Here is a 24,763-nt window from a genome sequence, read left to right on the forward strand (position 1 = left end):
GTAAGTGAAGGGAATTCTCGAACGCTATAATTAATCTAATCAAACAACATATGACGCGACCCGTATGCATATGCTTAGTGTTTTTGAACTTGTGCTCCAATATCATGAAAAATTATGAGATAATCACAGTCATCTGTTCCAAAATATTAATATTGTTAAATACGATGTTGTTATTTATTAAATCATTAACATAGACACTCAGTCGATAAAATTGGAAAAGGTTTGTTTGGATTATTGCATATTCATTGAGGATTATGTTAAAATGTTAGATTAATTTAAGAGTGTTTATCATATTACAATCATAATCAACTGTGGGCAATCAAATGACTTTTTCCTACCAAAAAAAACAATCAAATTTCTTTTAGGGGAGTTTATTTGATGTAAAGTTCAAAGTTTACAAGAAAAATTAGGATTTTGCATCATAGTTTAGAGCATTTGGTTGTAAGCTAAACATTATAATTATTTTCTCGAATTAAAACTTTATAACTGTAATCAGTAAAGACTTTCCATTTGAATCATGTGAAATTCTTAGATTGTAACGAGATTACAAACATGGGGCCCTCATCTTATCTCTATGGAAGAGGAATTTGAAGCAGTAGAGCTTAACTATAAGTTTCAATACAGAGGTCGGCATGATCGAGGTGACCCATCTCAATTATTCAAATATCTTAATTTGAGAGTTCAGCGCCAAAAAGTAAATAATAAGTGAGAGTCTCGTTTTAGTAAGGTCTGAATCTATGGGCTTTTTTCACAAGAATCGAAATGTAGAGACATTTTTTACAATTACATATAATTCTTATAGGTGGAATTTCGTTCCCTTCTGTAAGTATTTTGGCCTTAAAGGTCCAGCAGAGAAAAGAAAAAAGAAATAAAGGTGCTCGGAAAACCTTCTTAATGACAAATAGAATCTTTAAGTGTTTTGGTTAATTAAGAACAAGTAAAACTGCACTAAATCAAGATCTTAGAACCTGTTTGGTTCGAGATATAGAAACAGAACGGAAACGGAATCCAAATGAGCTGGAACGAGACGGAATTGGAAATGGAAAGATTCTTCCTTTTTATATTTGGTTTAATAAGGAATTGAATTTCAATTTTATTTTCTTTATTTGTTTTATTGTCTATGGAATTGGATTCAATTTTTAATATTTGATAATCATTTGTCATATTTCAGATGAATAACTAAGCATGTGACTCAATAATTATTCGAAAAATTTAACAAGTATCCACACGGCTAAATCATATAAAGAATTATTTCACCGAAAAAGATCTAAAAAATAAATTTATCAAATTTATTTAATAACATGACGATCTTGTGTATGCTGATTTGGGAAATCTTAATATTTTTATTGATTTATTGTTCATCAACCGTTGACGAGATTTTCTTTTCAATAATTAGTTGAATTTTCAATCCATAATTTTCTAGAAACATAATAAAATAAAATTTATCTTGATTCCCTATTTCTTATTCCTCGAAGAATAAAACTTTTCCAGCATGAATTTTTTGTAATCACATGAACTTGAATCCGAGATTCCCCCTTATTTTACATGAACCAAGTGGGGCCTTAGTTTCAAGGTATTTGCATGTGACAAAGCCTAAATTAGTTGCAGCTGCGAGATCAGTCTCGTTCCTTAACCGATTCATTAATAGGCGAAATTTATGTACTATGTGAATGTATAAACTTTCCTAATTGCAGTATTTCACGGGCTTGCGGTAGATCTCTGTTTAGAAGATCAACCAGTCAAGGAAAGGGCATCCACTATCCTCCTCCCATCGAGATGCCCTACGAACTCACCCTATACTAGATCTGGTCTCCGTAGCGAATGCAAACAAGTAGACCAAACTAACTTCCAAATAGTTCATTGGAGGGATGTGAATGAAATGAGACGATTCATGAATGACTCGATGAAAGTTCGAATTCAGCTCGATCTTGTCAAGCCTGAGCATAGCCAAGCCCGAACTCGCCTGCCAAGTGAGCCGAGTAGAGTTCAATAATATTCGGCTCAAAAAATTCACGAGTTTGTACGGACTTTTTTATTCCATATATATAGCTAAAAGCCCACATAATATAAGGTCCGCACGGATAAGTTCTTATCGGTATAGTTTGATCATACTTTTTATGATATTGTGTGGTGTCCAAGTTACAAGTTCATAATTATTGATTTTGTTTCGAACCTAATTGAACTCGAGCTCATCCGAGCCTATACGAGTCAGAGCTTTTATATTTCACTAGGTTGAGCCTTATCAAGCCCAAGCCTAAGCCTGAACTCACGAGCTGAACGCGAGTTTGAATATCTAGGCTCGACCAACCCGAAGCCTAAGCCAAAATTGATGAGCAAATAAATGAGCTAAGCTTCAACCTTCTAGATTGAGCTCAACTCGGCTCGTTTACACTCCTAGACTTCGCTGTTCAATGTTATAAGCCCAGTCAATTAACTGTTATAATATCTACCGCTATAAAACAATTGTCACTCTCTCCATGTTTATTCATTTGTGCATTCTTCTCCATTGCTTTATATCAGTACACCTTTAAAAGGATAGAAATGCTTTCTTGCTCGACAAAAGTGAGAATTGCAATATGAGAAATCTAAATCTTGGAATTCAATAGGTTCTTGACCTTCAATATTAATACTAGATCAAGTGCAAGTATTTTTCTCTCTCTCCCCCTTTTTTTTTTGGAGCTGTGTTTTCCATCTGCATATATATTGTCATTGCTACATATGTAATGAGGCATCATGAATCGATGTGGATTTTCACGCAGATGATCTCTTTTGTAATGGTTTCGACTAAGAAAAAATCTACACCTTCACTTTCATGGTTCATTATCGTCTTTAAATCAATAGCACTAAAACGACATAGATAGATTACAAGAAAGGAAAAGAATTAGTAGGGTATCATTTTGCGAAAATTTCCCTCAATTATTTAATTCATCAAGTCTAATGCATAAATTGTACTGACAATGGTTCTGGGTCACTTCTATCTCTGTTGGAATCTGAAAAATCGTACTAGCTTCGGCTATTAAGTTGGATCGATTTTTTTTATGGTTGGAACAATGAGCTATTTCATTTATTAAACAATTCAGGATGGAATATTACTTGCTTCAAGAATGGATACACTCGGAGCCAAATACACCCTGGACTAATCGTATAATTAAAATAAACCAGACACATGTAATTAGTATATTTTATTATTTAATTAAAATAAATTAACTTTTAAAGATGTAGTTATTATTATATAACTTAGTTTTGGATAATGTTTAAATTACATATGAATAGAAAATATTAAATTGACGTGTACTCCCCACTAAAAACCTTTTTTTAGCTACTAAAGTACTTTGTTTATATGAAATTAATATTAAATTTATACTTTTTGTGAAGAAGAATAGTAAAATCAGGTTCAATAAAATTTTTAAATCAAAATTAGCGTAAATAGTTTGATTTTTTTATGATAAAAGAATTTAAAGTTTAACATCGTGATTTAAAAAATTAATTTTTTTAAGTACGAAACTTAATATTCTACTGTAAAGGAATATGGTAGTTGTTGAAAAACAAAATACTTTCATCATAAACAGATGCATTCTAAATGTAAAATTTTATATTATTCTCAAACGATCATTACTAATACTTATATTATTAACATTAATATGAATACTATTAATATTTTTAGTGAGATCACGACTTCCTCAATTGATTAGATGAATCTACCGAATTACAACTTGCCTAAAATGTTTTAAATAAATGATCCTCGTCGAAATTATTTGACTTTAAAAAGAAACCTTAAATTTCAATTGCAAGATGTTCAGAAAAAGAAAATATCCTTAACCTCTTTTTGTAAGATAATGTATATTTATTATTTTCCTTGATATATATTTTATCAAAATTTTGGATTTTAATAAATTTTTCGAGCACATTAAGTTATTTTTTGTTAGGATAAATTGTTGAGACTTCTTTATCTCATTGTTGTATTGCTTAATTTATGTTTTATTTAGACTTCAACATGTTTATCCACCAAAAAGAAGTCATTAATAAAATTTCTCTTTGTAAAACAACGATAATAAGTAAATATCAAATGGTAATTATGCAACCTATTCTATAATCTAATTAAATTGCCATTGGATCCTCAATAGCGGATGCATAAACGTTATCCTCCCGATATATGTCCTTTCTTTCATATACAAATATGAAAATCGGTCGTGTAAGTAGGTACCACTAAAGATCGATGGGTTTAATATGCATATCCTTTTACTTTGACTAAATAAGCTTGAAAATCATAATTAAATTCGTCCAAAATAGATCTCTGACTTGATTAATTGCAATTTAAGCTCACCTGCGATGGGCCAACTATAGGCACGAAGCATGATGCTTAATATATGCTACTAAGGCTGCGAATTTTCTCCAATTTAGCTCCCATTTATTGAATATTATCCCCAAATGAAAATATAGTACTTTTCCACATTTTTTTTTGGTTGAATGTTACTTTTCCATATTCCAAGACCCAAGAAAATGACAGACGGCAACTACGCTGCAGGAGGAGCACGACCCGCGGGCCCCACAGAGCGTATGCACCTCCCGACGGCCTCGTGCATATGCCATCATAAACCCGGTGCATGCACCCACGAGGGCGCGATATCTACTGGGACCCGCTTTACCGATCTGGGACTCACATGCACCTGGTCTAGCACAAAAAATACAATTTGTATATTCCGGAATCTTATGATACTCTATATATCTGGGACTTCATCAACTCCCCTTCATTCGTTCAGCGTATAAATACAAGCCGCGGCTCACTCTCTCCATTTGCTCCGGTCGTCCTCTTCGCTCGAGCTCGAGCTGATATGTCAAATAGCCGATTAAACCCGTGCATCAAATGAACGATGAATCTCCCCTCACTCTGTCAGGCAATATCAGTCGAAAGACCAACTCTTATTTAGAAGTAAACTATCACGATCAATGTTGATCCTTAAAAATATCCTACGTCGGCCCAAAAGAAAAGCAGAGATGCCAAAACTTGAATTGTTCTCCCCATCCTTCCATGTGAAGGGATGTCACCATGTGTTTCCTATATGTCGTCATATGATTCAATTCTTGCCCCCAAAGCACTGCATGTCGCCATGCTAACGCGATACACACACCACACACAATGTCGCTCTGGCACTATCCTCCTTCCTTATATTAGCAACCCATTGGCATGTTTACAAATTGTTCTTTTCAACAAATTATATGATAGCAAGGGGTATAATATCAAACATATCCAATAGCATTCGGCATAGAATTACAGAATTAATTAAGCGATGAGTCTCGAATTGTTGCCGGGAGACTGCTTTGCCCACATCCTATCATTTGCATCTCCTAGAGATGCATGTCGGTATTCCGTTGTGTCGCCTGGTATTCGATCATTCAGCTCAGCTCAATGCCATTGCCATTATTCCCAATCTTCCTTGAATCACAGTGAGAGAAGCCGATCAATCTCTCTCTCTCTCCTCCCTCAACCCGCGAAACCTGAGAAGGGAAATGGACAAAAACCCGGGATTCAGAACTGGACAAAGACCCAGAAATGAGAAGGCTTTCATTCTCAAATCAATCCGACAAACATGCAATTCTATGAGAAAATCCAATCCAAACAAGAACGCACCAATCCTCGAGCAAGAATAATTCCCGCACGATTCAGCTGCTGATTTTAATGCTGCGTTTGATTTGTAAGTAATATTTTAAAATCAGATTTTGATTTTGAAAAAAGTTGTATATTTGACTTTGTATGAACTATTTTATTTTATTATGAAAAAAAAAAAGTATAAACGGTACGAATTCAATTTTTCCACATGTACTACAATGAAGTACAAAACAGAGCCGTTCTGCTTCTTTTGCAGTACAACAGGACAGACTGAAACCGAACTATCAGACTGTCCCTTCGTTTCTCTCCACTTCCACTCCACCTAGAGAGAGAGGGAGAGGGGCTGCTGAGGATCGATGGAACAGATGTCGGGCCGTGGTGAATTGTCGAGAAACGGTGCGGGCGTTGACTCTTATATATGGGCTTCTGCTTGTTCTACCTGATGATGGAGAAAAGGTGGGGTTGATGGGAAATGGGGGAATGTGCTTTGAACCTCTGAGAGCTGTGATTCGTTCTCTCTCCGGCAATTCGGTTGTGCTGCTGCGTTTTTGAGTCGGCGACCCGCGTTGTTGCTTTGGTGAACCGCGTCCTCCACGTGACTCTCGCTTCTCGCGGCGATTTGATGCTCCGTGAAGCTATCTGCTCTCTCCGCTCGCCAGCTGTGACCCGGCGGTTTTGATCCTCTGCTGCTTCCCGTGCCGCGCGGATTTGACATTTCCTGCGGGCTTCAATACGGTTTTCCTGCTGCGAGCGTTGAGGTCTCGACCTGACAGTGAGGGAAATGGAGAGGAAGATAACGATTGGTGTATGTGTACTGGAAAAGAAGGTGAAATGTGGCTCCGAAGTTTCGTTTCTTATCGCTTCACTCAGCTAATATTGTGCCGAAATAGAGCTCATGTTCATTACGGAGATTTGTTCGCGTGAATCAACGGCTTGTTCGCGTGATTTTTGCAGGCTTTTTCTGCTCCGATGGGACAAATACTTGACAGGCTGCAGGCATTCGGTGAATTTGAGGTGAATATCTTGACTCGTTCGATCGGTCGGGTTGGGTTGTGTCTCTGTGATGTGGATGGCTGAGTTGCTTGATCAGATGATTAGCCTCCGTACTTGATTCTTCCTGTTTGATGGGAGCACTTCGTAAATGCGGCTGATTCTGTTGCAAAAGCGTATGAGAAGCTCCAGTGATAAGCTTACGAATCAGAACTGGATAAGAAGGAAGGGTGGAGGGTAAAATCAACAGAACTTACTCGATAAAATGACTCACCACGACTAAGAAAAGTCGGGTTAATTCGCCACGCTCAATGATGAACGATAAGAATTGAGGTTTTCGCCAATAAACAAGGGACTTGTTTAGATAATAAAATAAAGGAAACGCTCTAGGCAATTTTATTCAAATATTCATCAAATTCGTCTGCCATCTTATCTTACAATAGTTGCATATTTATATAGAGGAAAGACACTTATTGACTCTAAAATAGGAAACTGATATATAATCTTCCCTATATTACTTTCCTAAATAGAGTAAGGTAATAATCTGAAATAGGAAACTTAAGACTACTGACTTAAGCTAATATAGGAAATAATATCTAATTAAGAGAAAATATATTATAGTAATATAGAAAATTTAATATCTAGTTAAGCTAAATTCTGGTGCCAGAGTCTTCTAGAATGTGTGTTTGGTCCTGAAAATTTAAATACATATTGGGCTGCAATCTGAAGCACATCATCTCATCTCGGTTGGAAAAAGACGCGTCCTCGAGTCTTCGTCGATCTTCTCTGGTCTTCGTGTGTGCGCTTCGGTTCTTTTTAGCTTGTCACTTAATAACCAACTTTTCTGTATGAACTCTCTCTTGTAATTCCTCATAGATCAGATTCTCTATTCTTCCTCGCCGATCAACTCTCTGGCTGGATTGCCCCTTCTTTAGCAGAGTCATGTGCGCTTCAGGTAGCTCAGGTTTCACTTGATGAAACACCATCGATAGATCTTCAATAGCAAATTCTTCCTGAAGTTCCTTTTGGGCTCAGCTTAAAATGGGTTCATTCAGGACTTGCTTTGGAGAGTTTGAAATCAATACCTTCGGAATGTTCTCCAAGCACTTCCGCTTTCCAACTTCGATTTTGAACTCACGACTTGCTGAGCTTTGAGCTTCTCACCCTCATCAACATATTCTACTTTCTCCTTACTTGTAACTCCACAAACATCTTCAACAGCCTTTTCAACTTCACTTTCGATAGCGTGAGGGTTACGGATGGTCACCTCTCGCCAATTGGGGAATTCGGAGGTAAAGTGTCTGAATCCATGAAATTCAAGGCACTTAATGTCTCGGTACTGAACAGGGGGTTGTGGATCGACCTCCTGCTCTTTCACCTTGACTGACTCAGCTTGAGACTTAAGCGAACCCTCAACTTCCTTTCATGGCTCGTTCCACATTAAGGCTGACCCTTGGAGTGTGGATCCAGCAATCATCGGCTTCATGTTGAACACTCTTGGCGTAGTTAGTTGGCCATATTCCCGCTGCCTTTGTACCTTAATGGCCAGCTTTATCACATCATCTAGGGACACAAAAGGTTGATGTTCGATCATAACCGCAATCCCCTTGTTCAGACCTCCTAACAAACGCGTAATGGTGGTCTCTTGAGACTCACGCAGCTCACATCCCATGGTCAGCAGCCTGAATTCCTTAACATAATCTTCTACGGACATACCACACTGCCTAATACTTTGCAATTGAAGATAAAGTTGTTGCTTGTAGTACTCAGGCACAAATCTTCTATGCATAAGTCACTTCAATTCCCATCAACTACGAATCTCATTCTCGCCATCTCTCATTCGTTGTGCTTTTATGTTTTCCCACCAGAGATTCGCATAATCGGTGAACTCGAGGGTAGCAAGTTGACACTTCTGGGCTTCGGAGTACTCACAGTATTCAAACACCTTATCGACGCGTAGGACCTACTCGAGGCACTCTTCAGGGGAAATTGGGTAGTTAATATAAGATAAAGGCCCAACAATCCACTGGCTTAAGCTTTTGGATTGTATATGGGCTCGAGTCCAAATTAGGCCCATTTTATTTAAAAATTTATCCAACCAGTATCAGAGCCCATGGTTATAATCCTGGGTGTGTAGGGCAGCTTCGTGCCGTGAGGTCCGCATAACGCGCATGTATGTGCGGGTCCGTGTGACCCGTAAGCTCAAGTGCAAGCGTAACGTGCGCCTCGAGCAGGCACCCATTGTGTCCGATGTCGGGACATCGAAGTGAGAGCGGGTGTGATTAAGTCTTGTGGTCCCGTCGATTGATTAAAGTCATGTGGCTCATGTAAGACGACACGATACAACGTGAGAGCGGGATGTTGGAGAAAAATTGAGGAGCGTTAGAAGACAAAATGTCCTACACCGGTTGAAAGGAAAATATGGGAAAAGTTTATAAAAGATAAAGACCCAGTAACACATTGGCTTAAGCTTTTGGGTTGCATATGGACTCGAGTCTCAGTTTGGTCCATTTTAGTTGAAAAATTTATCCAACTCGTGCCTTTGAATTGCTGAATCTTCAGCTTGAGGTTGTTACGGACGCTCCTTTGCTCCCGTCGTGGAACCAGCTGCTCTTCTTCTTCAGGAAGTTCATCCTCTCTGTCAACTTCATCTTCCACTTGAACATTCCTTCTGGGAACTCGATGTGCACGTGGTAGAGTAGCACGCGCCAAGGCCAGTTGCTCAACAACTTGGGTCAGTTTATCGAGCCGTGCAGAAAGTTCGTCTTGCCCCTGCTGGAATCCAAGGAACTGGACTTGGTTGAGTGTGAGTCCCCTCAGAACCTCATGGACGTTTTCCTCATCCATTGCGTTTCCCAGAATGATTCCTCACTAAACACTCGTGTGTACACTCCCTCATGTGTTTCAATCGGCCAACAAGAACAAAACCTTCGCTCTGATACCAAATGATGAGGCTCACGAACTAGAACTGGGTAAGAAAGAAGGGTGGAGGGTAGAACCAACAGAACTCACTCGATAAGATGACTCGCCACGAGTAAGAAAAGTCGAGTTGCTTCGCCACACTCAAGGATGAACGATAAAAATCGAGGTTTTCGCCACTAAACAAGGACTTGTTTAGATAAGAAAATAGAGAAAACGCTCTAGGCAATTTCATTCAAATATCCATCAAATTTGTCTGCCATCTTATCTTACAATAGGTGCATAATTATATAGAGGAAAAACAATCTCCTTGACTCTAAAATAGGAAACTGATATCTAATCTCCTCTATATTACTTTCCTAAATAGAGTAAGGTAATAATCTGAAATAGAAAACTTAAGACTACTGACTCAAGCTAATAGAGGAAATAATGTCTAATTAAGAGAAACTATATTAAGCTAAATTATGGTGCCAGAGTCTTCTAGAATGTGTCTGGTCCTAAAAATTCGAATACATATTGGGCTACAATCTGAAGCACATCATCCAGTGTGCTCGACAGCTAGAATATCGAGTTTAGAGTTACGTACTTATGCACGTAGTTCGCTTAAGGAGCAGCAACTGAGCATCAATCCTAGCAAAGTGCTATTAAAAGTATTATGAGGGAATATGCCGTTTGGATTCCATTCTTATTCTGGACAAAGAGTAGTCTTTGGTCTTTTGCTTTCCTTGATCAGACAGCTCCGCATAAAGATTGTCTCTTTGAGGTTTCGACGATTGATATTGCCTTTTCATCTTATGGATCTTCATTCCTTACGTTGTAGGTAGTGATATTTGGAGACAAGGTTATTCTTGAAGATCCAGTAGAGAGGTATAGTATAACAGTGATGTTGAACTGGTTAACGTTGGACTCTGCAACTGCCAAATTCAATATATGAACATGGCATCTGCTTGAAGTTTCTACATTTTTTGTTGATAACTAAATCACTTACAGCTGGTTCCCCTTGTGAACTCCTTTGTTTCCAAGTTGATGCCCTTTTCCTTGGTGGGACGGTTGTGTGCTGGGCTGGCAATCCCACCGTACTCATTTGTTTTGAACCCAAAATGTCGCTGTATGCTATTTTTATTTTCTGCCTAAGCAGCATCTTTTCAAATGTTCCGGATGAGCCTGGAGAAAAGAAATAGAAGGAAATACCCTGTTAATTTGAATACCATTGTATCTCCTTTCTTAAGCTCATACATGAATGAAGTTTTTGATACATCTAACTCGTCATGACCTGCATGTTCCAGCTGGCCAACATGCGATTGCTTGATTGCATTCTATTCCAATGGGTATCCCCTTGAAAAGGCAGAGGCATATGCAGCTTTGAGAAAGTAAGTCTTTTCCTTTTTAAAAGAGGGGAAAAAGCAGAAACCCATTCCTGGAATTTTCGAACCAAATGGTTACCAATCCACACAACTAGTAAACACCACTCTGTAATAAACCCTTGGCTAACACATTGTTCAAATTCTTGTCATTTCTAATTTCTTTCCTGATGTTGCGTTTCAAAAGTATTTATTTCAACCCAACTGAATAAATAGATGTATCCAGTAACATGTCACTTTCATGTCCATTGTCCCTTAACATAATAATTATATGGCATCACCCCAGGTTCTGCCTTCTTATGTGCAAGGATCAACATGCTGCTTAACTTCTTAGATTATTAACTTTTGATATGATCATTGTTGACTGAATACTGTTGTCATTCAGGCCTTTCTTAATTAATGAATTGGAACAACAGCACCTTCTTCATGATCGAAGGAAAGTATACGAGGTAAGTTCAAACACTTTTTACTAATGTATGATTTTCCTAAGGCATTAGTCAACATGCATTGAAGAAACACTTATTAAAATACGAAAAGAATGAGTTTATGAAAATTACTGTTGTCTAGACTGTGGGAACTTGGGAGATACCTGTAATGCTTCTGATGAGGGGAAACAGATAGGAGATGGGAATTCCAGTTAATGGATTTCCCAAAAATCTGACAGTTGGCATAGTCAAAGGTTGTATCAGCTGATTTTGTTCCTCTCTAAAAAGAAAGGCCTTAGTGCCCAGACTGGACATCCAAAAGTTCATAGAATATTTGACGTTTTATAACTGTCACTATATATTCAAATAATTTATGGTGAGATAAGGAAGAGCGATCAGGAATCATGGAAGCATCATCTGATACGCTGTTAGGTTTAAGCCAAAATATTGGAAAAATTAATGTTGACCAATCATCAAAATGTGGTCCTTGTTGATGATAGAACTGAAAATCTTAATATGAGACATTAACATCTAATGAATTGTCTGAATTTTTTGCATGATAAGATGCCATCAAAACATGTAAAAACTGCCACAATCTGGTAAGTAGTGCAATCTTATATCATTTGTTAATCAGCCTTTGGACTGGTCAGTTCGTTTTTAGTCAATGGTGTCTGGTGTCTCTTAGAACTAGAAACTTTAAGATATCTACCTTGAAATGGCTGTTTCTATTCAGAATGTGTTAGGAAAATATTAATGGGAGTACATTCAGTGGGTCATTGCCAAGTTTGGGCATCACAACCTTTGGGGCATTTGCTTGCTTACATTCAATTTAGGTCAAATGTGCAGAAATTTAAGCGCTTATCATTCAGCCACCATTAAGCTGTCGTTTCCTATCAATGCCCTCTAACAAATGACTTTGTTGATTTTAGCGTCTCGAAATATATGGAATTCCTGTTCCAAGATATGCGTTGGTTAACAGGGAAGTACTGAATCAAGAATTGGATTATTTTGTTGAGGAAGAAGATTACGTTGAGGTTCATGGTAATCGGTTTTGGAAGCCATTCGTGGAGAAGCCTGTTGATGGTAAGTCAACCCTAAGATTATGCCACTACCAGTCTACGTTGAAGGTGATCACTTTGGACAGTCATTCCTATTAGTCCTAGGTGGAGCATTTCTTTTTATTGTATAATTGCATTCCTATTACTGTCTTGGGTTCTTAAATTGTGCTTACCTGTTTTATGATGTTGTCTTACGTCTGAACTTTGGGAAGCCTAAAAACAGTTTCCCATGAATTATAACAAATTACTCCTCTGTGGTAAATATACTCTGTCCTTGGCTGTGTGAAAACTTTTTCTTTGTAAATTATCTTCGGACTGAGTTGCTAACAATTTGGTATGTGGGATTATGTTTGTTGACTTCTAAATAATTATAGTTTAGCACCTTGTATATCGATACCTGCACACTTAATATTCGAACAATTCTCTTCCACATATTGCTTTTGTAGGTGATAATCATAGTATAATGATATATTATCCAAGTTCAGCAGGTGGTGGTATGAAGGAATTATTCAGGAAGGTCAGATTTTACTTTCATCCCCCTTATATTATGGGAGTATATAGAAAATCATTTTTGTGGGAATGATAAAAGATCCATTTATGTTAATTTAGGTTGGAAATCGTTCAAGTGACTTCAATCCAGAGGTTAGACTTGTTAGGCGTGAAGGCTCATACATATACGAGGAATTCATGCCTACTGGAGGAACAGACGTGAAGGTTGTCCAGCTGAATTGATAAAATTTTCTGTGATTTGATTGTTCATATGAAGTGCTGAGAAAAATCATTTTGACCATAATTTTTTGCGTATACTCTTGCTTCATGGCAAGACTCCTCTGGAAGTTAGACCCTGGCCTAAAAAATTTCGAGAAGCCCATAAGTCGTCTAATTTAGACACAATATTATGCACCACATTATGTCTTTCAATTGTTTGTAGATCTCATGTTTGCCAATATGTGCTTTTGAATTTCGAGCAATCACTTGGACATTTGATTAAATCATTATAGGTGTATACTGTTGGTCCTGAATATGCTCATGCTGAAGCAAGGAAGTCACCAGTTGTAGACGGCGTTGTTATGAGAAACCCTGATGGCAAGGAAGTAAGTATTACATGCAAAATCTTTGTCATTAGACCATCCATCTAGGCGGTGTGCTAGTCCCTCTTGCATTTACTTTCCTTTTATGGAATCCCATGCTTAAGATTACTCGTTCAAAAAAAAAATGTAATGAAAGATTCAATTTGGTTACAGGTAAGGTATCCTGTGCTACTGACTCCTGCTGAGAAGCAAATGGCAAGAGAAGTATGCATTGCTTTTAGGCAATCGGTACGGCATATGGATTCTTATGAGGATTTTACATTGAGAGAGTGCAATATCTTGCAATTAATGCCATAACTTTGCATCCAACTCTGTTCTATTATCATATTCTGTCAGGATTTTTATCATCTGGAGCAACAAATATTGTGGTTCCAGTATAGTTGCTTTTGATGTGTTTGTACTTTTTCCTTTCTATAGAATGCTAAGATTAGAGTTTATCCTTGCATCTGGTTTTATGAACCTTCTTAAGTAAATTTCATGATTTCAAAATGAATCTTAACAAAGGAGTTCTTGTATATATTTTTCCAAAAGAGAGACGTTAATAAGCTGTTCTTTTCTAGATTCTCTCAGTCAATGTCTTTTAAAAACGAAGTCTTCTCTTCTGTCTAGATTAGTACGATATGGCTTATGATCAGATTATGTTAATTGGTGGATCAAAAGGTGCCACTGTATTTTATGACCGCATCACTGAGAAAAATTGATGTTAAATGATGCCAAAGGCTACAGGTCTTTTGCTTCCTGGTTAAAATATCATTATTGAATCAACTATCAATTGCTTTCCAGGTTTGTGGGTTTGATCTCTTGCGCTCTGAAGGACGCTCATATGTTTGCGATGTGAATGGATGGAGTTTCGTAAAAAACTCTTACAAGTAAGTTTGTTGGTTCTCCGAGTTTGTAACTTTTCTTTCCAGCTGCAAGTTTTCCCTGCAACTGAGATTGGCAGTTTTGTACCAATATAGGCTTCACGTGAAACTCTGCTGAACTGATAATGCTCTTTAGCAATCCCATCAGAACTTTCCTGTGGTGTATGCCTGCTCCTTCCTATTCTAATGGGGATTGCAATGATTTCACTTTTTTGTAAAGAGCAGATATTACGATGATGCTGCTTGTGTTTTAAGGAAGATGTTTCTGGAGGCAAAAGCCCCCCATCTTTCTTCGACAATTCCACCAGTACTCCCTTGGAAGATCAATGAACCAGTTCAGCCTTCTGAGGGACTGACACGTCAGGGAAGTGGTATAATTGGGACATTTGGTCAAGCCGAAGAGCTACGCTGTGTGATTGCTATTATTCGGCAGTAAGTCGTATTCCAGTAGGCCTACCATTTTGAAGATGGGATCTATTTTTTCTACTCACGTCAATGTTTAATATGCACAGTGGTGATAGAACTCCTAAACAGAAAGTAAAGCTTAAAGTCACTGAAGAAAAGCTGCTGAACTTGATGTTGAAGTACAACGGGGGGAGGCCTAGATCCGAGGTCTCAATTTTCATAGATGACTCCTTTGTCATGGTCATCTTTGTTTTAAACTGTTGATTGATTGGAAACTTTTTGTTGGTTGACTTTGTTATAGACAAAGCTTAAAAGTGCCGTTCAGCTTCAAGATTTACTGGATGCAACAAGAATCCTAGTGCCTCGAGCCAGGTATCAATAATCCGAAGTTTCCATCTCTGAAGCTTGTTCAGCTTGGACTCTCTCTCATATTCAATCATGAATATGTCAAATGCAATTCACTATTGGACGGTGAATAATCATTATTATCAGTTTCCACTATCTCTATATTCACTCTCTGATAGTGCTGTATTGTTCTTATTTTGTTGCGCTGATATTTCTTTTTCTTTTTTTTTTCAATATATAGTGATAGTTCTGCACGATTGACTATTTTCTTCTGTGATTGCAAGCCAGAAATTTTAATTTCCCTGGCTTGAAATGATTTTCTATTTCATTTACTTTTCCACTTCATTAAGTTGTAAGCACTTCAATATATCATGGATTGCTTGTTTGTTCTCATGTATTTACCCCTAAATTTCACCTCTCTGTGTCCATACTGAATTATGTAGTGTCTCTTCAATATGCTTCCAGATGGATGTCTTGCTTTAATGTTTTCATCACGTTTTTTTTTTCCCAAATTCATTTGAAGAAGTTAACTGCCTGAATTTTTTCTTATGGGACATTGATTCTTTGCTTCGTTTATACTTCAGCTGGCCATATTTCATTCTTTACTAGTTCTTGTGCCATAGCAATGATTCTGTGATCTGTATTTTGAACTAACTATGTTATTTGCATTATTTAGATCTGATCGTGAAAGCAATAGTGAGGCAGAAGACATAGAACATGCTGAGAAGCTTAGTCAAGTCAAAGCAGTATTAGAAAAGGTTGTGTTGTTAGCTGGTGTATTGCACAATATCTTGTTCTCAACTTTTATGAAGAAATACATATTATGCATTACCGTAACTTTAGAGATACCATGCAACCCTTTGCTGGATCTATCTGTTGGTTGATGATGATGCCTTTTTCCACTTTTTCTGTCCAATTCAATTTTAAGATAAAGTTTTAAGTGCTTATTCTAGCTCTTTGTGCGCTAGGTCATTGTTTTTGTAGTTGAATAGATTATCATATGAAAAACGTCCAAGCATGTTTCAAATATTTCTTTCTATCAGACTTGTGATTAAAATTATGTTGTGGTTATGTCGTGCACAATGACCTCTAATTCTTGTTCTTAGCAAAGCGATGAGATTGTTTGCTCATGTTGATCAGCTAGACAAGATCTCTGGCAGACATATTAGTTTTTCTGCTTTGACTTTGATGATTTGTTATGTCACTAGACTAGTTACAGCTTGCTTAACTTACGTTGGCCATACTTCTTCAATTGAGTGGTTTTGACTCATTTCGATGAAACATCCCCTGTGCTTTGTATGCTTGTCTATGTAGGGCGGACATTTTTCAGGTATTTATAGGAAGGTTCAATTGAAACCTCTGAAATGGATCAAAGTTGCAAAAGCCAATGGTGAGGGGGAAGAAGAGCGGCCCGTTGAAGCTCTCATGGTTCTTAAATATGGGGGTGTTCTTACACATGCTGGCAGAAAACAGGTTTGTTTTCTTCTGTCTAAATATTAGGACTCTCACAGCTCAGTGCCTTCGAGAAAGTTTTCCTTTTTTCTTCTGGGTGAAAGTACTTGAAATTGGTCTCATTGCCATTGAACTTATTCTATATGTGCTTTATAAGACTTATTACCTATATTGAACCAAAACTTTTCGAACCATGTACAGGCAGAAGAACTTGGTAGATATTTCCGGAACAATATGTATCCAGGTCATCATTTGATCATTGTCTTTTTGAAGCCAATACTATGCAGTCACAAATCCTCATGAACTTTTATCCATTTTCTCAGGAGAAGGTACCGGTTTGCTCTGCCTACATAGTACATATCGTCATGATCTGAAAATTTACAGCTCTGATGAGGGTCGAGTGCAGGTATAGCTTTGCTAGTACAATATTGTTTTGGCTTGTATATAGCTCTCCGATGTGGTTCTATGGAATGGAAACTTCTTTGAATTCAAGATTTTGGTTCCACAACCTTAGAGCAATTTTCGTCTGCAGATGTCTGCCGCTGCATTTGCAAAGGGACTCCTTGATTTGGAAGGGCAATTAACCCCTATTCTGGTTGGTAATTTGTTCATGAGAGAATTTGAGAGTTTGCTGTGGAATCTGTGTATGACTTCCTGAGTGATCTTTTTGAAGGTTTCCCTTGTTAGTAAGGATTCCTCAATGTTGGATGGACTTGATAGCGCCAGTATCGAGATAGAAGCAGCTAAGGTCTCTAGTTTCTCTTGTTCATTCTTTTGCACTTGCATTTGATTTGAAGCGTGAAATCAAAGAGCCACCTTGCCCATTTTTGGGATACTTTGCTTGGATGATAATGTAAGAATATGTCTTGCATCTTCTTTACTAAGCAGGCTATGTTGAATGAGATCATAACTTTGGGTGCGAAGATAGGCCATTGCATTGGGTCCTCAGATTGGCCCTGGATGGCTGATGGAGCTGGGCTTCCTGATAATGCATCAGATCTTCTACCTAAATTAGTAAGTCTCATATATGGCTGTACCAATTGGCTACTACTTCGGGGGAGTAGCAAGAAGCTTTAAGTAAATGGTTACAGGAAATGGTTTGCTTTACCATGGCTCATTTACCTCTTAATGGCACTGGCTCAATTCAGTCCTTTCCATTTCTTTTAACTCTTAGGGGGCGGATGCCATATTGAAGCTTTCACTATGATGTCACAGGATAACTTATCCGGCTTTTCTAGCTTTAACATTTCATCTGAGAGAACTAAATCTCATTGTTGATCAAACCCAACTTTTCTTGTGCAATCAACAAAAATGCATTTCCTGATAAGGTTTTTCTTTTTTCTTTTTTTTTAGCCCCCCTTTATGGAAGTTAATAAACGGTCTTTGAAGCTTTGCATAAAACATTAGTTTGCAAGTCATCGTTTACTTTGTTTGCCTCACGGGCAGGTTGAGTTGACCAAAAAGGTGACTGAACAAGTAAAACTACTAGCAATGGAGGAAGATGAGAAACTCACAGAGACAAGTGTCTATGATGTAATTCCTCCCTATGATCAAGCAAAAGCTCTTGGTAAGACCAACATCGATGTTGATCGCATTGCTGCTGGATTACCGTGTGGCAGTGAGGGATTTCTATTGATGTTTGCACGTTGGAGAAAACTTGAAAGGGATTTATACAATGAACGCAAAGAGTGAGTAATCTCTTCTTAATGACTAACATTTTTTAGTTTCTAAGTATTATTACAACAATATTTTTTTCCCTGATTATGTCACGTTGAACTTTAGTTAGCCGTTTATATCTTTGCTTATGTCGTTTTCTTATCTTGTGTATGCGCTTGGAGTTTGAAACTAGATGGGCTCTTATAACTATGACCATACATGTGTAGCACATGGACATTATATCGCTATCATAATCCAATGATTTGGTTGACATCTGAACACTTGCAGGCGGTTTGATATAACACAAATACCGGATGTTTATGACTCATGCAAGTATGTCATTCTATCCCATATATTAGTTGCTTCCTGCATTTGGCTTTTGGTTAGACAGCTCATACTTGTGCTAGTAATGGGAATTATGCCACTGGTTATTCACTCTCGTGATTTCAACTCGAGTTGAAGGTTTATTGGTTTTGCATACTTCTATTCAGGAAAGCCCTTTTTTCTGGTGGCTACTTTATTTAGACTAGTTCATCTCATGTTGTATGAAATAATGTCAAAAAGAAAGAAGAAAGGGCCCGATGAACCGACATTATTCATTAATAATAAATGGCAGAATTTCTCTGAAAACTTTGTGAAATATAGAACTCTAAACTTTGTGAAATATAGAACTCTAAATATCTTATATTTAAAGGCTAGCGGTTGTATGATTTCCAGCTTGAAACTCCATTCAAGATGTTGTTAACTTATCTTCTTCAGCTTACTTTATTAGATTTTCTCAAGGCCTTAACAAGCTTGGTTGATATGACCTGTAGTATCTTGAATCTTGATTAAAATAATTGAACTCCTACAAAACAAAGGGATCATGTTGTTTTTGTTCCTGCTAAGTTTTATATCATTGTTAGCAGATTCAGTCAGATTACAGAGACCAATATCACACACACATGGGATACAAGAATTTATTTCTACTCTCAGTATCATTTGTAGGTTTACTTCCTTTGTCGCTCGACAGGTATGATCTTTTGCATAATGCACACCTTAATCTTGATGGATTGGATGAGCTCTTCAAAGTCGCTCAGGTATAAACTCGATCTACTAAAACAATAATTGCAGGAAAGAATATCTATATCTATTTGCATATAAGCATTGGTTCATCAGCTGTTTCTGACTAATTGCTGCTATTCATGTGAGAAATAACATAACTTGCTTCTTTATGTATAAATTCCCTGTTCATATCTTTGTTCTTCTGTGACTTGTATATCCTTCAATATGGAAATTGCTCCTCTCAGGCAAGGGAATTAACTGCCGTTGGATTTCAGGACTTATTCTCTTTACTTCCTAGACAGATTATTGAAAAAGTGACACCATGCCATGACATTTTAAGCTGTAAATTGTATAGCTTGAGCTACTTTGTAATGGGTATGCCATCTACATTCTCTTATTGCAGCTACTTGCAGATGGTGTAATACCCAATGAATATGGTATCAACCCAAAGCAGAAGTTGAAAATTGGCTCTAAGGTTAAGACTATTTTCATGTGTCTTTATTTCCATTTAGCAGATGGATGTTTGGTGATATTGCCTAACACTAGGGATCTTCTTGTTTCCCTTACCACATCACTGTGAGGAGAATCATTTAAGATTCTCTCTCTAGCCTAGAGAAACAAGGGTATTGGTTATAATTAGACACCCCTACAACAGCGAACCGAGTGCTTCATCTGAGTATGGAAAGTAAACTGGAGTATTTTTGTAGTGCAATGGTCTTACAGGAGGATGAATTAGAATATAAGCTTTTATTAGTGAAGTTTGTGAATATCTAGTTTTATCGTCCTTCTGTGTTGACATGGAAATTCCACATTGTGCATATCAGGACAGCAAGTATTGTTTTAGATTCTGAATGTTCTCACCTTGCCTTTTATTGACAATTGCCCGTATTTCATTGTTCTAATTGCAGATTGCTCGGCGATTGTTGGGGAAGATTTTAATTGATCTTCGAAATACTCGTGAAGAGGCAATCTATGTTGCAGGTCTTAAGAGCAAGCAAGAACAACAGTCAAAACTGAGTGATGCAGAAAAGGATGAATCAGATGATCCTTTAAAACATCACACCTGTTATGAAGAGTTCCGTAGATGTAGCTCTAATGGTGAGAAGGCGCTGGATCAGGATGATGAGGATGATAGAGAAACCAAATATCGTTTGGATCCAAAGTAATTATAAAGCCTGTCATCTGAATCTTTCCGATATGCCAAATAAGGTCATCTAACCATTACCCTGTTGCTTCTACTAGGTATGCAAATGTCAGGACTCCAGACCGTCATGTCCGCACTCGGCTTTACTTCACATCAGTGAGTTCAATCGGCTACCTCAATAATTACAGCTCACATCTGGCATTTGGCACAGGCTACTTAGATTTGCTGCTCTCTATTAGAGTACAATTGCTAGATAATTGAAATATGCTGTTAAATCAACTTGGGATTTTCTTCATAATCATCATAGTGCAAGATCCCATTTCATATAGTTGGTCATGTATATTTCATTGTACCTTATATATTGAATCACACGCTTACAGAATTCTTCCAATTCTTTCTCGGTGGAGGTTTTCACGAGTTGCTCAGAAAGAAATGGTTTTATTTGTTTGCTTGAATTCTGAACAAGAGAAGTTCTTAGTATGGTGGAAGAACCACAAATGTTACATCGTGTAATTTTGTCTCATGCTCATAGTATATGGCATACGAAGTTTCATTAGTCTTATCTCAAATAATGTATATTCATTGTTGCATGTGACAAGCTCGCAATTTGTCGGTTCTGTCTCAACGTTGTCATGGATGACAGGAATCTCATATCCATTCCCTGATGAATGTTCTCCAATACTGCAACCTGGACGACTCCCTTCAGGGGGAGGACAGCCTTGTCTGCCATAGTGGTCTGGAGCGATTGTACAAGACAAAGGAGCTGGACTACATGAGTTACATTGTCTTGAGAATGTTTGAGAACACAGAGGTTTGTGGGTCTTATTCATCTGTTTCCTTGGCAGTATGCGTCCTAAAGCAAACGAGCAAAGCATTGTTGGACATAATATATATATAGTGTTCTTGGTAGCAAACTATACGGTGAGTTGGGATTGCATTGTGAATATTGCCAAATTCTGCAGGTGGCTTTGGAGGATCCAAAAAGGTTCCGGATGGAGATGACCTTTAGCCGTGGTGCTGATTTATCCCCACTAGAGGTGATGGAACTAAGGAACTCACGCGTGATTTGAGAAAGTGCAATTCCCCCCCGCCCCCCCCCCCCCCCCCACTTTCTCTTTTTTTTTTTCTTTTGGAGCGAAAACATGATATTGTTTGTTGGTTCTTGCTTTTCCGCAGATGAACGACAGTGAGGCTGCTTCGTTACACCAGGAGCACACGCTTCCGATAATGGGTCCAGAAAGGCTGCAAGAAGTAGGATCATATCTGACGCTGGAGAAGATAGAGAAGATGATACGCCCATTCGCAATGCCAGCAGAGGATTTCCCTCCACCGTCAACCCCTCAGGGATTCTCGGGTTACTTCTCCAAGAGCGCTGCTGTTCTTGAGCGATTGGTAAATCTTTGGCCTTTCAATAAGCACGGCTATGCCAATGGAGGTAAGAAGTAGAGACCCACATAGAGCCCAATAGCTTTTTCTCCTGTTCAAATTCATTTGAGATTTTTTGATGTAAGTAGGAATAATACTACGTCCACAGAGTTAAGTCCTTTCAGAAGAAATTTTGGCATCACTCGGGAACGACATACGAATTCGATTTCTTATTGTTTCCTTTGTGGGCGGTTTCAAAAATCTGAATCGAGAACTGCTTTACGAGCAAAATCTTGCTTTCCCTGTGAATCACCGGACAGAGGTACACTGTGGACATTGCATGTACTGAGGTAAAAGTTCAACTTTTGTGGTATGGGTTACTCTGGAAACATGTGGAAACTTGATCTCACAGATCAACTTGACTATATTACTTCCAAGTTCTTTCGGACAATATAACTCTGTTGGTGACTGTTATCCGCGAAGGATGTGCGGCTGGCTCCAGTGATCACGAACCAAATACCTACCCGTTGTTAATGGGATGAGCTGCTTGTTAAATGTGGCGGGGCTCCTATCGGGCTTTCGTCCTACTAGGGAAAGCCACATCGCCGAGTTAACATGAGCGAGCGAGTTGTCATTTAAGCACGTGAGCTTGATGGCCGATGCCGCTGCAATGGATGAGAAGAAGACGACCAAGGACGGCAATGCCACAGCAAGGACTAGTAACAACAATGACAATGATATTAAGCGCCAAGTGAAAAGGATAAAGAAGGAGCTCGAGAGGACGAGACCGGCGAGCATTAGGATCCAGCCTATGGTGAACGTCCCCTGTTTCCCCTGAAGAAGGGGCGAGTGTAGATTCGGTCACTGCCTCCTGTTAATTTTTATTTTCTTTAGTTCCCTTTTAATTTTTGATGTTTTTGTCCATGTTGGAATTTTTTTTATATCATTTTTAGATGAAAGTTGGTTACGGAAGATCAGAAAAAATCTAGACATGTACATGCTGACTTTTGTTCATTTAATGAGATCTATAACAAGATTGATTTCATTTCCATTCTCTCTTCTCGTAATCACTTCCTCGATTTTCCATTTTCAGCAGTCTATAAGTCGTGTTAAGCACGTCCAGAAACACTCCTCATTTCAATCGAGAAATGACGAGTCAAATGAGGTTCCATGAATGTTCCTTACCACTTAGCACCTCGCCGAGCAAATATAAAATCATGGTGTAGATATTCCAAAAATTATTGAAGACAACCCTACCACATCACAGGGCTCTCACAGAACATAAAATAAATGTAACAGCTAAGTTTAAAACCTTTATATTATTTTATGCCATCTTTTTATAAGACTAACACAATAATTGTTGTTGTCTGGAACAGTGTTTGCAAGACATTATAAATGACCGTGTTGTGTAATAATCTAGTAATATATTTACGGACATATGATAAAAATCAGAACGGTTATGGATGACTCATGTGTGAGATTACGGATATTGGAACTTTGACTTGCTTGAATTTATAATAGATTCTTCAGGAAAAGGTAAAGGAGAATGTCTTCGCTCCCGTGCTATGAACAGGATGGTTGGACCACCGTGCTTGAAAGTTGAGATGATGAAATGATTAGCATAAATCCTGACAAGAGAAACAACCCGACTACCAGTTAAAATACTGAGCGTGCAGTCTACAGAATGAATGGACCCGACCTCACTCGCCAGCTGATCACGAGGGAAAGTCTCGCTTTCTCACCTTACGCTCCAAGAAATTATCGGTTCAATCGCCAGCTGTGATTGTCTGCCTACTCCTTTGTTAGGCACTCAAATCTAGTTCTGCCAATGGCAGTGAAGGATCCTCTCCCTGAGGCAATGCGAGTGGCAGCATCTCGGTGCCTGATGTTGCTGATACAGATCCAAATCCCGAGCCTATGCCGCCAGATCAGATCGGGGAAGATGTCAGTACAACTGAGCCATCTTTGGATAAAAGTGCTAGTGATGCTGCTCGGTCAACGTTGGTGAAGAGGCTCAGCATTGTGGCCCTCTGATCTCCTCATGGTCAAATTTCTGGCTGACTACGTCTCATGTCAAAACTATTTTCAAGCGTTGAAGTTATGTACCGTATATTACATGTTTTGCTAGTGCTTTATTTAGTATTGTGAGTTTAATTAAGTGTACATATGTTACTGGGTAAGAGGGACGTCTCGCTCCTTTCACGTCAGTAGCAGAACCAGTCCATTGTATCTTAGTGTTAAGTCCATAAGCAGCATCAGTCAATCTTTGCACGAGCTCTCTTGCATTGCTCTTTCTTGGGTAACCTTTGTCATTACCGCATCTTCTTCTTCTTTTTCTTTCTTTCCTTTTTTTTTTTTTTTTTGCGGTGAGGGTGTTATGTCACTCTATCGTAATTCTCACTTTTATGTTATCTTTAAAAATAAAATAACGAAGTTGTGTTTCGGTATGTTTTCTAATTATCTATTTTCATAATGGGATGACTTCACACCCCCTAATGGACAAAGATATAGAGCTTGGAGGAAGAAGATACTTTGAGGACTGGTGTGGACAGGTAAATGTATCTTAATGTTGAAGATCCAGGAGAAACTTATCTGCATTTGCTGCATGATAATCTTCACTGCCATACGTATATTTTCCAGACAGCTGGACTACATGAGTTACATTGTCTTGAAAATGTTTGAGAACACAGAGGTTTGTGGATCTTATTCATCTGTTTCCTTGACAGTATGTGTCCTAAAGCAAACTAGCAAAGCATTGTTGGACAATATATATATATATATATATATATATATTGTTCTTGGTAGCAAACTATACGGTGAGTTGGGATTGCATTGTGAATATTGCTAAATTCTGCAGGTGGCTTTGGAGGATCCGAAAAGGTTCCAGATGGAGATGACCTTTAGCCGTGGTGCTGATCTATCTCCACTAGAGGTGATGGAACTAAGGAACTCACACGTGATTTGAGAAAGTGCAATGTTTTTTCTCTTTTTTTCTTTTGGAACTTGCGGCGGTGAAGGACAACACGGAGCTGAGGAA

At 38.2% G+C, this 24,763-nt stretch overlaps 1 protein-coding gene and 1 long non-coding RNA gene across 6 annotated transcripts; one reads left to right on the plus strand and one right to left on the minus strand.

Moving 5' to 3' along the window:
- Nucleotides 1–5,138: 5,138 nt before the first annotated feature.
- On the minus strand, nucleotides 5,139–5,868 carry LOC116195863. Its single transcript, XR_004154714.1, has 2 exons — nucleotides 5,630–5,868; nucleotides 5,139–5,496 (listed from the first exon to the last, which is right to left on the minus strand). It is a non-coding gene; the product is annotated as an uncharacterized LOC116195863 (long non-coding RNA).
- Nucleotides 5,493–24,706, plus strand: LOC116195849 (inositol hexakisphosphate and diphosphoinositol-pentakisphosphate kinase VIP2-like). Of its 5 annotated transcripts, XM_031525233.1 has the most exons (31): nucleotides 5,493–5,693; nucleotides 5,865–6,434; nucleotides 6,563–6,622; nucleotides 10,338–10,384; nucleotides 10,804–10,887; nucleotides 11,264–11,327; nucleotides 12,233–12,386; nucleotides 12,808–12,878; nucleotides 12,971–13,075; nucleotides 13,363–13,455; nucleotides 13,606–13,680; nucleotides 14,236–14,321; nucleotides 14,541–14,747; nucleotides 14,828–14,927; nucleotides 15,022–15,092; nucleotides 15,742–15,823; nucleotides 16,380–16,538; nucleotides 16,719–16,761; nucleotides 16,841–16,923; nucleotides 17,050–17,112; nucleotides 17,191–17,265; nucleotides 17,406–17,531; nucleotides 17,964–18,205; nucleotides 18,462–18,506; nucleotides 19,186–19,252; nucleotides 19,621–19,692; nucleotides 20,126–20,379; nucleotides 20,460–20,517; nucleotides 21,005–21,172; nucleotides 21,324–21,398; nucleotides 21,538–22,117. In XM_031525233.1, the coding sequence occupies exons 2-31, from the start codon at nucleotides 6,390–6,392 to the stop codon at nucleotides 21,805–21,807; spliced, it is 3,144 nt and encodes a 1,047-aa protein (XP_031381093.1). In that variant the 5' UTR covers nucleotides 5,493–5,693; nucleotides 5,865–6,389; the 3' UTR covers nucleotides 21,808–22,117. The 5 variants fall into 5 exon arrangements, with proteins under 5 accessions (XP_031381093.1, XP_031381095.1, XP_031381097.1 ...); XM_031525235.1 differs by lacking the exons at nucleotides 21,324–21,398; nucleotides 21,538–22,117 and adding an exon at nucleotides 24,584–24,706; XM_031525237.1 differs by lacking the exons at nucleotides 5,493–5,693; nucleotides 5,865–6,434; nucleotides 10,338–10,384 and having other exon boundaries at nucleotides 6,577–6,622.
- Nucleotides 24,707–24,763: the final 57 nt, after the last annotated feature.

This window comes from Punica granatum, chromosome 2 (assembly GCF_007655135.1).
Source record: "Punica granatum isolate Tunisia-2019 chromosome 2, ASM765513v2, whole genome shotgun sequence".
In the NCBI taxonomy this organism is placed as follows: Eukaryota; Viridiplantae; Streptophyta; class Magnoliopsida; order Myrtales; family Lythraceae; genus Punica; species Punica granatum.

What these genes read in the sequence shown, in the direction of transcription:
- LOC116195849 (XM_031525233.1), top strand. Translation starts at nt 6,390, where the DNA reads ATGGAGAGGAAGATAACGATTGGTGTATGTGTACTGGAAAAGAAG. An exon ending in ATCGAAGGAAAGTATACGAG is followed by an intron (nt 11,328 to 12,232) that starts GTAAGTTCAAAC and finishes TGTTGATTTTAG; the next exon opens with CGTCTCGAAATATATGGAAT. An exon ending in CTGGAGGAACAGACGTGAAG is followed by an intron (nt 13,076 to 13,362) that starts GTTGTCCAGCTG and finishes AAATCATTATAG; the next exon opens with GTGTATACTGTTGGTCCTGA.